Genomic DNA, 13805 nt, shown 5'->3' with positions numbered 1-13805 from the left:
ATGCAAAAGTTTTTTTGAAGAAGTTGTGAAATATATTTCTACTAGATACAGTGTATGACCATAAGTATTTGTCATTTTTTCTCTATATCTTTCATATAAAACTACGGTTGTTCCAAAGAGGTGTCATTTATGTTTGGATTTTCACCAACTTGGTACCAATAGAAGCAGAAATGTCACATGTTATTTTTTTTCCATTTGGTTGTATTTTTGTGGGGTGTTTTATTTTCTGATAATATAAACACTAGTATTATTTTCTGTTCAGAAATTTACTTCATAGTTCAACTAATTTCAATTGTAAAAAAAATATACGTGTTCATATCATGAGAAGAGGAAAACAACCACAGACAAAACTATGACCAAATACACAAATATACCTTAGATATTTCTATGTCTTTTAACATCTGGTGTGTAAAAATTCAACCATAAATATCTTTTTGAAAACATGTATTTTATATGAAATATATAGTAAAAGATTGAAGATGACGAATACTTTTACGTGTACTAAAACAAATTTATTTGATTATTGTTTTCAAAATTTGCGTCTTCAACTGATAGACACCCATCAACGATACTAAAGTAAATGTGATAATCACTTAACTTGAAAAAGTAAATTAAATATTTTATGCAAATCCACTTACTTGATATATAAAACATTTTCATGGACTTAAAATTGAGAATGGAAATGGGGAATATGTCAAAGAAACAACAACCCGACCAAAGAGCAGAAGGCCACCAATGGGTCTTCAACTTAGTTTTGTTAGTCTTCAATCAATTTAAAAATTCAGGTACCATGTGGAAAGAACACCTATCTGAATTTTGAAAACCTTTGACTGCATTTGAACGCTTCTTAAAAATCCTGCAGACCACTTGAACATAATTTTTTTCTCGGTTGATTAATTTTCGAAATTAACTTTTGTTGAATGTCATACTTGTACATGTCCGAACAATATGTTACTGTGTTGGACGATAACGCCCTAACTACAACGTCTAGAACGTCTAGTAGTGTTTAGCTTTTGAAATAAAATAATCGGTAGAATATGTCACTAATTACATGTAAGCTATTGAAAAAAAAATAACCAATAAACGTCTTGTTTATGTTGCAATTTTTGGAATCATGACACACCAACACCATTCTGGACGAAATCACCAAAAAAAACCCATTCTCTCGCAGGACAATTTTAGTCACCGTGACATTATACTCTTCATTTGGAAAGAATAATACCAGCAACAACACGATTGTATCTTTTGGTTTAAATATCACAAACTGAATTTCAACACCCTTATACCTGCTATCGGTTCTGTAGAGGCAATTGGTAACACAGAAAAAGTTGTACACGATTGCAAAATTGTATTGTATTCAGTCAATTTTGCAAGTGGAACAGCAAACAAAAATCTGCTGTACACGATAGTAAACACAATTGTTTTTATGGCAATCGGGAACAAGTTATCTTTTGTATTTTGCCAGTAATAGGATGTGATGGTCAATCTATTTTTTTAACATTAGATTTAAAAATGCATACCTGGAATTAGTATTTCAATTTTTCCACCTTTTCTTTCTTTTATGTTCTGATGTATACTCCTGTGATAAAATTTAGTAAATACTAAGCATCAAGTCAGAAACATTTTATTCACTAGGATACTTTGCAATCGGTTTCTAAAAACATGATTTGAATCAAACAATGTGCAGACTATTAGATTTGTAGTTCAAAGTAGTGTTTTCATCCTTCCTGTCATGATCTTTCTTAATTCATTATGACGTTTGTCTTCTAACACGACTAATGTACTGACTATTTTTGATTTTTCGTTTGAATAGATGTATGTCCTTTGGAACATACTCCTTCTTGGTTCACTATCATGCTAAAATAACATTACACGAAGAACTCAAAATTCTTACTTACGTTGTTCTTTGGCGGTCTTTGTACATAACGTCATCGGGGGAAAACCATGACCGTGATGTACCATTGTGCGGATTAAGTTTTGTCGGCGGAACAGCAAAATAACCAACACCTAATCTACAATTTATATGTTTAATGCTCTTTTACTCGGATTATAGAAATGGCCTTCCAACTGAGTTGATTTGAGGGCCCCTGATAAGTCTTATGTACACGAAACACGCGTCTGTTGTAACAAATAATAAGGCTGACATTTTTCATATGTTTCTTACAGCAACTGGGTCGCAGCCAGTGCTGGTATCACAAGTTCAGTAGTCAGAACTAATGTGTTGAAATACAAATATCATTGAAACACTCATTTTTTTGTAATTTTATTGATTATAAAAAATTGATTTATTCGAAATACTTAGAGTTGTTTTAACCTCAAGCATAAATGGCATTAACCGTATTTGTCATTAATGTTTTGGTTTTCAATGCTCTTCAATTTCGTATTTGACCTGGCATGGATGGATGAGAATTATTTAGACGAAACGCACATTTGAAGTACCAAAATGTAAGCATGGTATATTTGATGATTTTTTATTTTGGATGTGACGTAGTTATTTTTTTGTCCACTTATAATTTTTGATTGACCTCGCGGTATCTTTGATTATACCAATAAGTCTATTACGAAACAAGTAAATATTTCGATTATTCGTTATCTTGTTTGCTTTATAAATGAAACTACAATGAACAATAAAGGCGACAGTAGTATACCGCTGTTCAATAGTCATAATTCGATTAAGCGAAAACAAATCCGGGTAACAAACTAAAACCGAGGGAACACATCAACTATAAGAGGAAAACAACAGAACAACAAAATACTTATTGGACATAAATGCCGCTGGAGGATCCTACCACATCTTTTTAGTTTTGAACGAAATAATTTCTTCCACGTTATTAAATATTATAAAGCGTTTGAGCAATTTATGATATTTGTATCTTTATTGTTAATTGTAGCAGTGACAATTATACGCCAGTTGCGATCTGAGACGTTTAGCAAAAACATGCTTTCATATTTATTCATTTAGAAATGTACAAACAGTAGGAAGGATAATGATGACTTTTAACGTTAGATTCAATTGACAGAAACAAAGAAGATGTGGTATGATTGTCAATGAGAAACAGCTGAAATAAAAAAAATAATTGAAATTTGTATCTAACCAATATATATTACCTTGGGTACGATGGCAGAGTAAATGGTATTTCATCCTGCTCTAATACAGACGTTAGCTCTTTTCGCCTAAAATATTGTTGGAAATGTGAGTAACATTAATGCTAAAAGGATATGGGGTATCCATCAATGACACAAAATCAGTACATGCACAGCAAAAAAGCACACATAAAGCAAAAGAACAGCGCTTTTATTGCTGTTCTTCATCTCAAAATCACAGTGAGGCCTTCAACACGGAGCAAAAAAACTCTCACTCAACTGCAAGTTTAAGACGGCCCCTAGCACCGGCTTAAGCGGAATTCTTGGTAAAAAAAACATTTGGATAGACTTTGTAAGATGTAACACAACTTAATCGGGCCCGGTCAAAAAAGAACATACTGGAAAGTAGTACATATCTAAAACAAAATAGTTCCTACGCATAAGCATATATATAAGATTACTTTTAAATGCATGCATCACATGATAGAGATACATCCAGAAAAGCGTATCATCAGTTCAGTTGTTCGGTCATAGCCACTTAACGTTTCTGAGTATTTTAAAATACGTTCTGGCTATCAAATATTTTGCTTTTTGCGTTCCTGTTGAAGGTAAATACAGAAAAGCACAAAATGTACAAAGTGTTATTTTCCTTTACACTTGTTACTATATCATCATGATCATAGGGTTTCTTTTGCTTTCTTAAAGGAGAGTGTGCTTATAGCTTCAATTAAAGACATTGAGCTTGTAGGAACGATATGGTATTATAGAATATATCATAATACATTTCCACGTTCTTATGTTCATACGAACATTACAATAAACTTTATTTTTTGCATTAAAAAAAATGAAAAGATACCAACATTAATTTGATGATCAGTTGAAAAATGTTTAATCTATCAAATCATTGGACGGGTAAAAGGATGATGACTTATTAATCTGTTGTGTCAGTTCTTCGCCTTATGGACAAGTCACACTTTATGTTTATGCACGAACAACAATCCAAAATAGAATGGAACATTAGAATGCACTGGCTAAACTTCTGACTATTAAATAAGAACTGTACTGTTCCCAATTTTCCATTTTCTAAAAATAATAGTTGTATACCGAAATGGTCCGTCTATGTTAAATTCTGTCAATACCAGCATTCTCGGACATCGAATCACTTGTGCGGACATACAAATACAAATTATCTTTAATCTTTCCATTAAACGTTACCTTTCTTTCATACTCGACTCAACTTTTGAAATGGAAGTCAATAGATCTGAATAAGGTCTTTCAGGGATACTTTCTACCATATATCCTCCAAACTCGGGTGTCCATATCGGAGCAGGATTCCTTAAAAGTTAAATTGTCTTGCAAAGAATAAGTATATCTTTTATTGTAATATTCTGTACAAAGCACAAAAATGTCGTCATTCACCGCAAAAGCTAACCAAACCTTTAAACAGACTTATTCAGAAGGGGTATAGTTAAGATACTGTTGTCAGGTCATTAAAGATGTCATTTTTTAAAATTAATATTGATTCACTCATAGGGTCTTTGCAACGGAAATAAACACATTTATTCTAAAACCAGTTATTGGCATGATACGGGTTATGTTCTTCTCATATATTTTATGATGGTATGATACTAAACCCCTAACGGGAGGGATTGTGCTTGATTTTCACATGATGAAGACATAATCTTTCAATCAGTTTAATTACGGTCTGGAGCTGGCATGTCAGTAACTGCTAGTAGTCCCTTGTTAATGTATGTTATTATGGTCATTTTGCTTACTTTCTTCTGTTACATATTCTAACATCGGACTCGGACTTCCTTTAAACTGAGTTTTACTGTGCGTATTGATATGTGTTTGTTTATTCTACATTGGCTAGAGGTATATGGGGAGGGTTGAGATCTCACAAAACATGTTTAACCCCGCCGCATTTTTGCGCCTGTCCCAAGTTAAGAACATCTGGCCTTTGTTAGTCTTGTATGTTTTTTTCATTTTGGTTCATCTATATGTTTCGGAGTTTAGTGTGACGTCTATTTTCTCTAAACTAGTTTTCTCTGAAATGAAACACATTTGCTTTTAGGGGACGGCCGAAGCCCGCCTCCGGGTGCGGGATTTTCTTGCTGTGTTGAAGACCCATTGGTGGCCTTTGGCTGTTTTCTGCTCTTTGGTCGGGTTGTTGTCTCTTTGACACATTCCCCGTTTCCATTCTCAATTTTATTTTCAGCCGTAACACACCCTCTGCTCCGTCGTATGGTGTTTGCATAAATCAATTGATACGTTCATGCATGTTCACACTATACGGACTTTATATACAGGAGTGTGCTCCTTACGCAGAAACTGCTCCAACAAAATTATGAGGAGGAAAGATTTAAAATGACACTCCGTAAATTTTATGGACACCATCACGAATTGGTTGATCTATACGATGTGTCTAAACTAACTAACGACATTTTTACCACGTCTTAGATTGTGGTTTTCCATCTATGTCGTCTGTCTGCTAAGTACCGAACGTGACCTATTCTCGAATATGACTGTTTTGCCGTGTGTGATTTTGCATTGCTATACGACGTGTCTCGGTATTTATGCATCCAACATTCGTGTATTTAGTTATGATATTCTTTTGCAAGTACGGTTAGATATTGTGTTATGTCTTATCGTTTGTGGTTTGAATTCTGTATTTTCGGTACATTTCACATATGTCTTCGTTGTCAGTATAGTCGAGTTAATTTCCATTTTCCGTGGATAAAGTACTGTGTTAGTCCAAATAATTATGACGTCGTTACAGCATTAATTTAAAATAGCCTTTCAAGACTGTCATAATCATGATAATTATTTGGACTAGTATTGTTAAAATGATTGTGAATTTTTGAACCTCGTTCCATATAAATGTACGAATTTCAATATTATATATACGTCACAAAAATACGTCACTTTTTGTGGCGTTGATCCATTCATGTGGCGAGCTGTTTGTGGTGTCCTGTGCTGTCGTTAATGGGAGATGTCTGTTGTTATTCTGCGGTTTACATGTTGTAATGTACTATTATATTATTTATTTATGCATTTCTCTGTGCTGAGTGTTCTTGCGTTTGTTTGTACTGTATTCCTGTCACGTAGTGTTGTCATTTTAGCGATATTTTTTAACATTGCCATATAAGCGGGAGGTTTGGCTAGCCATAAAACCAGATTCAACCCACCATTTTTTTAAAATGTCCTGTACCAAGTCAGGAATATGGCAGTTGTTATCAAATAGTCCGTTTCTATGTATGTTGGCGTTTTGTTTTTGTTGCAGTTCAGTGTTTCTGTTGTTCCGTTGTTTTCTTCTTGTAGTTGATGGGTTTCCCTCGGTTTTAGTTTGTAACCCGGATTTGTTTTCTCTCAATCGATTTATGACTTTTGAACAGGGTATAATACTTTTGCCTTTAAACAAAAATAATTAAGAGTAAATACAACTGCAAAGTTAAAGGGGAAAAAACAATAGTTCTTTGAGCTAGAAAGAATCAATACGATTAAAATACACGAATACATTTTTCAAAATTAGATGTTGACAAATATAATGCTTGCTCGTGTTAATTCGTGCATAGAGCATGGTATGATAGAATTATTAACAAAATACTATTGTACTTCAAAACGGACCTATTATGCACGTTCGAAAGGCAGCCATTTTGATTTGACGAATCCAAAACATTATAGAAAATCATCCGGTTCACGATTAAAAAAAATGAACAGATATATGTAAACTTACTTATAGAATGATTTTATTTAATTTCCTAGTGAGAAACACCAACACAAATGTGCATTTTGATTACTGGCGTTGTTCAAAATTCAACTAACTTTGCAGATTCAAGTGTGACGTTAATCACGTGTAGACCATGTTTTATTGGAATTAGAACATGATTTTGTTTCCGCAGAGAAAGAAGAACGTCATATTAGAATGATAATTTCAATGAATTACTTATTAGCAAATATATTCTTTCCTTTGAAAGCAAAAGTTAAATTATTCCTGTATGTGTACTTCTGGTTTACCATTTGTTATTTAATTTATGTAAAATATGTATTAAGCACACGCACACAGACACACACATACACACTTAAAATACAAAATTACACCTTATAATACCCTATATTGCCTTTATTTAAGGTCTCCAAAACATCTTTCGCCTTAAGACAAAGCTTAGTTGTTTTTTCTTCATCGTCAATCTTAACAATCATATATTCAATCTGAAAAAAAAACGTATTCAAGAGAATTGTTTTCGAATCTATTGTATAATTGACAACATCTACAATAATTACTTATTACGACTGCTTAAAGTATTTCTTATGCTGATAATACAATAAAAAAAAATATATTTTACAATAAGAAGTTTATGAGATTTTATTTTGCTCATTTTATTACATAAATAGGAAAACTCTTACAATATTTTTTTACATTATTTAAAAATCATTTAAGATATATTTATAGATAAATAGGATAATATGGGTCATTAAAACAAATGTCGAATTTTCGGTTGACCAATGTTAAAATTGTAATTTAATGAAAAATGCCAATGTAATTGTTTAAAAAAAAATTAAATCTATTTTTATGATATTGAATATATTTAAGTAAGATTTTTGCGTAATTTATATGCGTAGTGTATCAGGGTTACCCATTTGAAATTATTTTGTTTTCTATTTTAGAATGTGTATAATAACTCTAACGAAAAATCACAGTTTCTTTCTTATTCTAAATAAAATAATTTCTACAAACTAAATTCAATCGACGTACATGAAATGCATGTCTACCCTGTAACCAATACTAGGTCAACCGTTAAATCATTTCCTCCATGAATATGGAACTTTTCAGTGAGGATTCCAAAAGATCAAAGCATCCTAAAAATTGTACACGTCACAGTTCTTGCATAAGAGTGTTGAAAAAAGAAAATTCAAGAAATTTAATCAAAAAATAAGTGCGTACCAATCTATCCTGCCTATGCTGTTACCAACAAATGTATTAATGACAACAATATTATACTTATAAATCAAGCAATTACGTGTTGAAATCAACGACCACAGAAGAAAAACATTATCACTGCAAAAAAGGTTGTAGTTATTTTTTTCACAACAACATTCATCAATATAGATTTGTATATTCTCTTACTATGGTTAAAGTAGCATTACAAACAATATTGGACTGAATCGTCTTCAAATAGTATTTTTATAAATATATATATTTTTTACATATAATAAAATGTGTGGTTGTTTGAACTCATTTAAAGGTTTCAACAATTTCACAATTCCCCACACACAAAATGCAATACCGGTATCAAGATAGATAAACTAGTAACAGGAAAGAACTTATGTTGGTGGTATATCGTAAACATACGTTCTTGTTACCAATTACAAAAAAATACAAAGTTAAAACTATATTTAAGGGAATTACTTGACATTGGGTTAGAAGAAAGAGATCAAAAGAACAGAAATGTTGTATATTAGGAATTGGTATCATAAACTTGGTGCAGGTGGTCATGTTTATAACCTTTGAAAACCAATTTTTAGAGTAATTTTTCGGTTCAACATGGATCATTGAAAATCTATCATACTTTTATAAATTTTGACTTGGATGGAGAGTTGTCTCATTGGCACTCATACCACATCTTCTGATATCTACAGAAAGAAAATATATGGATTATTTTTGTTCGTGAAAATCAGTTCATTTTTCATGAAAAACATTCTTAACCTTTTATCGAGAACGTCTCTTGATAGCCGAAAAATTACTTTTGAACATGGTAACAGGGTAAACAAAATATTGCACCACCTATCAAAAATTTTTCAATACATTCTTGCATGACATAATTAAGATTGCATTTTTATATGTTGTACAAAAAGTAGTGTTTATCTCGATTTGCGTAAAAGAGTATGGTTTTAACTAGTATCTTTTATTTTTTTAACAAATCGATCGATATCTCGCATATTTGATTTTTCCTGTCATTTTCCTTAAAAATCGAAAAATTCGGTTGTTTCTCATTATATTCACAATGAGGCCTTCGACAAGGAGCAAATACCGACCGAACGGTGATGTGGTCTTTGCATTGTATTCATTAGTATCTGAAGAATATTGAAATTTTCATTTACATTTTATTTCTTTTGCCCGAAGAAATTGTCTCCCAAGCAGCGTGCGACAATGGTGATATCTTGCGTTTGTGAACAAAAACTATGTAGGTAAATTTAATCTCCATTGACGTTAAATTTACGGAAAACTGGTAGATTTCTCTTTTCTATGACCGAAAAAAATTCTGCATTTGTGCAAACGCTTAATATTTTATATGTATGTAAGTATGAACAATTTACCTCATCTCCCCAGTACAAAGGATCATTGCGCCTATCCTTGTGTTTCTTGTACTGGTATATAAACTGTCTAATGCCTTGTTTCTTAACACAAGCGAGATTGTTCTTTATTTCTTCCCAATTCAATGGTGTATGGTTTGAAGTATTCACTAGAGAAAAAAATAAAATTAAATAATAACCGGATTAAGTAGAATGAAAACATCCCCTAATAGCATTTACATGTATATATATATTGCACAAAACCAGGAAAACGGGAATTTAGAGAAAGAAAGTACAATGCTTTTATCATTGATTATTAAGGATTGGATAAGTCAATTTCATTTAAGGTTTTTGTGGTAGGTTAAATGAACATTCATATAGGTACATAGGCATTTTTTCAATAACAATTATTGTATAATGTTTATACATGAAGGATATCAGCGATGCCAAATAACATATGACGGCATTCGTTGATGCCCCCTTCAAATACACGGATTTTTCTTACGAGTCCTTACGGATCACCAACTCGTAGTCAATCGCAAGCATCCGTAAATAACTCGCTGGTATTCGTGAATAACTCGTCAAAACTCTCAACAACTCGCAGACACGCTTAAGGATCCGTGAAATGAGGGGCAAATGTTTTGACATGTCAAAATTCTTCTTACGATTTTCCTCAAATTGATTTTCGGTAAATAACTCCTAACAATCTGTACGTATCGTTCACCGCTCGTAAACCGCTCGCAACAACACAAAACCTGCTCGCAAGAATCCGTAAAGGACAAGTTACATTTTTTTAAAGATTTGTTACGGTTAGTTAAAGAGTTATTTACGTATTATTACGAGTGCTTACGTGTTTCTTACGGTTTCATCCGGGTCGATTTACGATGGTTTTACGGAATGTTACACATTTTTTCGATTACTCATCGTGAAGTTACGAGTAATTTTCGAATAAATACGTTTAACTTACGTATTCTTACATATTCCTACGTATTGTTTACGATTTGGGAAAACGTATAAAATCTGCAAAATCGTAAGGACTCGTAAATACGTCATTATTTCGTAAATATTCGTATCAACGCGTAAACAGTCTTAACTAATTAATAACATTTCGTAATATACTCGTAACAATCCGTATAATCATAATAATCCGTAATGAGCCATAAATAAGCTCGTAATAACTCACAACACATCTTAAATCGGTCGTAAGAACTCGCAAGAATAATCCGTGTATGTGAAGGGGGTATCATGACGGTCAGGTAGGCACGATTCAGAAAACAAATGTGTACGGACTTTCCACAGTTTCCCACATATTTTTTTTTAAATTAAATCATCCTTCCACGACTTTCGACTGAATAATTTAAAAAAGGTCACGTACCCTAAACAACGCTAAAGTGGTTGGTTATGAAAAGGTTATTTAGGTTATTGAATATCTGCGGGTTTTTTTTCACCACACATTTTTAGTGTTCGCCTGTTTACATTATTTTTGAATTTTTTTTTTTTAAATTATAGGCAATAGTTACGAAAGCAGAGAAGGATCATTTATATTTCAGGATTCAAAATTCAAACTTCTTAACTAGCACATCAGTAGAGATGTTCCAGTGTTATTGCAGTACAAATCTAAACACTTCAAATAAAACTCTTGGATGATCATAAATAAGACCACAAGGAAGGATTTCAAATGTTATACGAGTGATACCAAATCTGCTTCGTAGATTAATAATATAATTGTGCACACACAAACAACGAAAGGATCTCAAAGGATATGGACAGATATTATATCGGGCAACTGAAATTTTCCGAGTTTTTTTATCTTGTTTCTTGATATCATTCATACTCCAAGGGATAGGAAAATCGAATGTGATTTCAAATCTTTTTCGAATGTGTCATGTTTTTCCTGAGTTAGTAACTTTAAACTCATTCATCCTGTTTATAATTTTTCCTTAGAATACACTAAGTCACTTAGTACATTTATCAGTAAAAAATGACTTTTCCAAAGAGATAAATAAAAATACTAAATTATAAGGCACAAATCCCAACACAGGTATAACATAAATCAGTCGGATAAATGAGGCTCTAGTAGGTAACCCCTTAGGTCACAAGATAGATCACGTTTAAGAATTTCCTCGGGTCAGCAGGTCATTTTTAAGCACACTATACAATTTTGAACTGATACAATTTTCAGTTTTTAACATTTTTAATGGTCACGTGTCATTTTACATGAGACGCCTAGTCACAAGGTCGGCAGCCAAACAATTCAAATGTCGCAGTGGAGATGAAATAATTTTGAATTTGAGCCACAAAAGAAGATTATTATGAGGATTAGCATTGGATGTTTTATGTAAACAAATGGGATTTAATACATATTTCATTTAAAAACTGAATGCTTTCATATATGTGACTAGCCACGAGATTTCAAGGCTTATGGGGGTACCCGGTCTAAAATGGACTTATATCATATTTATCTAGTACATACTGAGACAAATCATCCCATCATGTAATTATGAAAGATTTGTTGACTTTTTATAAAATTTTATAATTTCATAAGATCTATAAGGCACACATATATTTTATTGGCGCTGAGTAATTTTTAACAGCCTATTTAAAAACAAATTTCAAATGTACCAAATGTACTAAATGTACTAAATGTACTAAATGTACTAAATGTACTAAATGTACTAAATATACCAAATGTACTAATAGTACAAAATGTATTCATTGGCAATTTGATCACGTCTTCTTATTTCTATATAAACACAGCTCTTTAATTTTAAAAATGAAATTTAATTTAAAATTTGCACTGAAATCAATTTAAAATAATTTACACTTCTTTTATTCGAGCGTTACGGATGAGTTTTTGTAGACAAAGCACGTGTCTGGCGTACAAAATTTTAATCGTAGTAGTCGTAGTAGGTATGATGAGTTTATTTAGTCTCAATGACAGCTTGTGGTAGGCATTTTTTTTTTTAATTTTCCTTCAATCTTGACAGTTTGAAACTTTGATGATGAATGTATCGACCGAACATAGCATGCGAAGCGTAACAGTTTGAGACGTATTTTCCAAGATGACATCTAAAACATGCATTTATTATAATGATGCACATTTAATGACTTTAACTATGAACACTGTATAGAGCAGATGGTATTGAATTTTAAACACGTTGAAAACGTGTACACTTGCTAGCAAAACATGTAACCAAAGTAATGTGGTATACCTTCTTCAAAAATACTTCCAAACGACAACAGTCTTAAATTTGTAAATGTTTGATGTACTTTCAATTTATATATTATTTATACAGTAAATTAGATTTAAAAACTACCATGCTAACATATCTTATGACTTCTTTGGACTTCCATGATAAATGTCTAATATTGTTTCTGATCTTTCTCTTTACTTTTACATGGATATTTCAAGGATTTGAACTCCTAATAGTACATCACATATATTCATGTCTATCGACTTACATAAGCCGACTAGACCTAACATAGACAGATTGTCTTGTGAGTTTTATAATGTGCTATGTCCACTTTTGAAAAAAATGGAGATAGATATATATTTCAAATCAAGCTGCAATAGTCTATCTCTCATAACAACTATAGACAGATATTTCTACATTCACAGAAGTATACTAGTTGAACATCGGAAGTTCAGAGTTTTTTATCACCTGTATTTTCTATATATTATTGTTCTAGAACTATTGTTATCAACATTATGTAGTTAGTAATACTATGCTTAACTTTATATTGCATAAATTCAACTCCATCTATGAGTAATACTGAGCAAATCAAGCATTACAGAATTTGGGGCAATACATAATTCAAAAATCCAAAGTGTATCTGCAATACAAATATTAGAAATGATTTCTTAAAGAACATTTTGGGTATGCGGTGTTCTCTCTCTAGATAAGGAGATACTTTATTTATATAAGGGGCTTATTTATTCAAAGCCGATTGAACAAAGAGTTGCTCTTCAACGTCATATATTCGATTGCTACATAGCTTTCTTTATCTCAGGCAAATATTTATAATATTACACTTTTTTAAAACGTCATTTTCAATTTCCTAAAATTTAAACAAATGGAATTTACATCATCATAACAATCACACTACGAAATACATCTTCCTCTTTAAATAAACTTCCTGATCGTCCTAGAGATACTTGCATTTGCATGGAAACTTAAAAAATTTACACGTTTAAGTAGGCAATAGCGTTGAAAAGTATATATAAGGGAAGACAGTTTTAAATTGAGCTGTTTAAATTTAGAAAAAAGTACGTTAAGTTTTCAGTAACTATTATAGTTCTAACTAAATGCGGTTCGATTTTATAATTTTACAACAGAATAGTTTGACATTCGTTAAAATGTTCTTTCGTTATATTTTAGGAACTGTATAACCTGCTTTTCTGAATATCCTATTTCATAGCACACTAG

General features: G+C 31.9%; 1 protein-coding gene across 1 annotated transcript in view; it reads right to left on the bottom strand.

The window, feature by feature from the left end:
- The window catches only part of LOC127715761 (glutamate--cysteine ligase catalytic subunit-like), a 30698-nt gene extending 18604 nt beyond the window's left edge, over positions 1-12094 (bottom strand). The window contains exons 1-5 of the mRNA XM_052221910.1: positions 12001-12094; positions 9403-9548; positions 7196-7296; positions 4300-4419; positions 3109-3174 (exon numbers count right to left, since the gene is read on the bottom strand). Of these exons, the coding sequence (XP_052077870.1) occupies positions 3109-3174; positions 4300-4419; positions 7196-7296; positions 9403-9548; positions 12001-12094 (527 nt within the window). The remainder of the gene's footprint in view (positions 1-3108; positions 3175-4299; positions 4420-7195; positions 7297-9402; positions 9549-12000) is intronic.
- Positions 12095-13805: the final 1711 nt, after the last annotated feature.

This window comes from Mytilus californianus, unplaced genomic scaffold (genome assembly GCF_021869535.1).
Source record: "Mytilus californianus isolate M0D057914Y unplaced genomic scaffold, xbMytCali1.0.p SCAF_9, whole genome shotgun sequence".
NCBI classification, from domain to species: Eukaryota; Metazoa; Mollusca; class Bivalvia; order Mytilida; family Mytilidae; genus Mytilus; species Mytilus californianus.
This window is presented reverse-complemented; position numbering and strand designations above follow the sequence as displayed.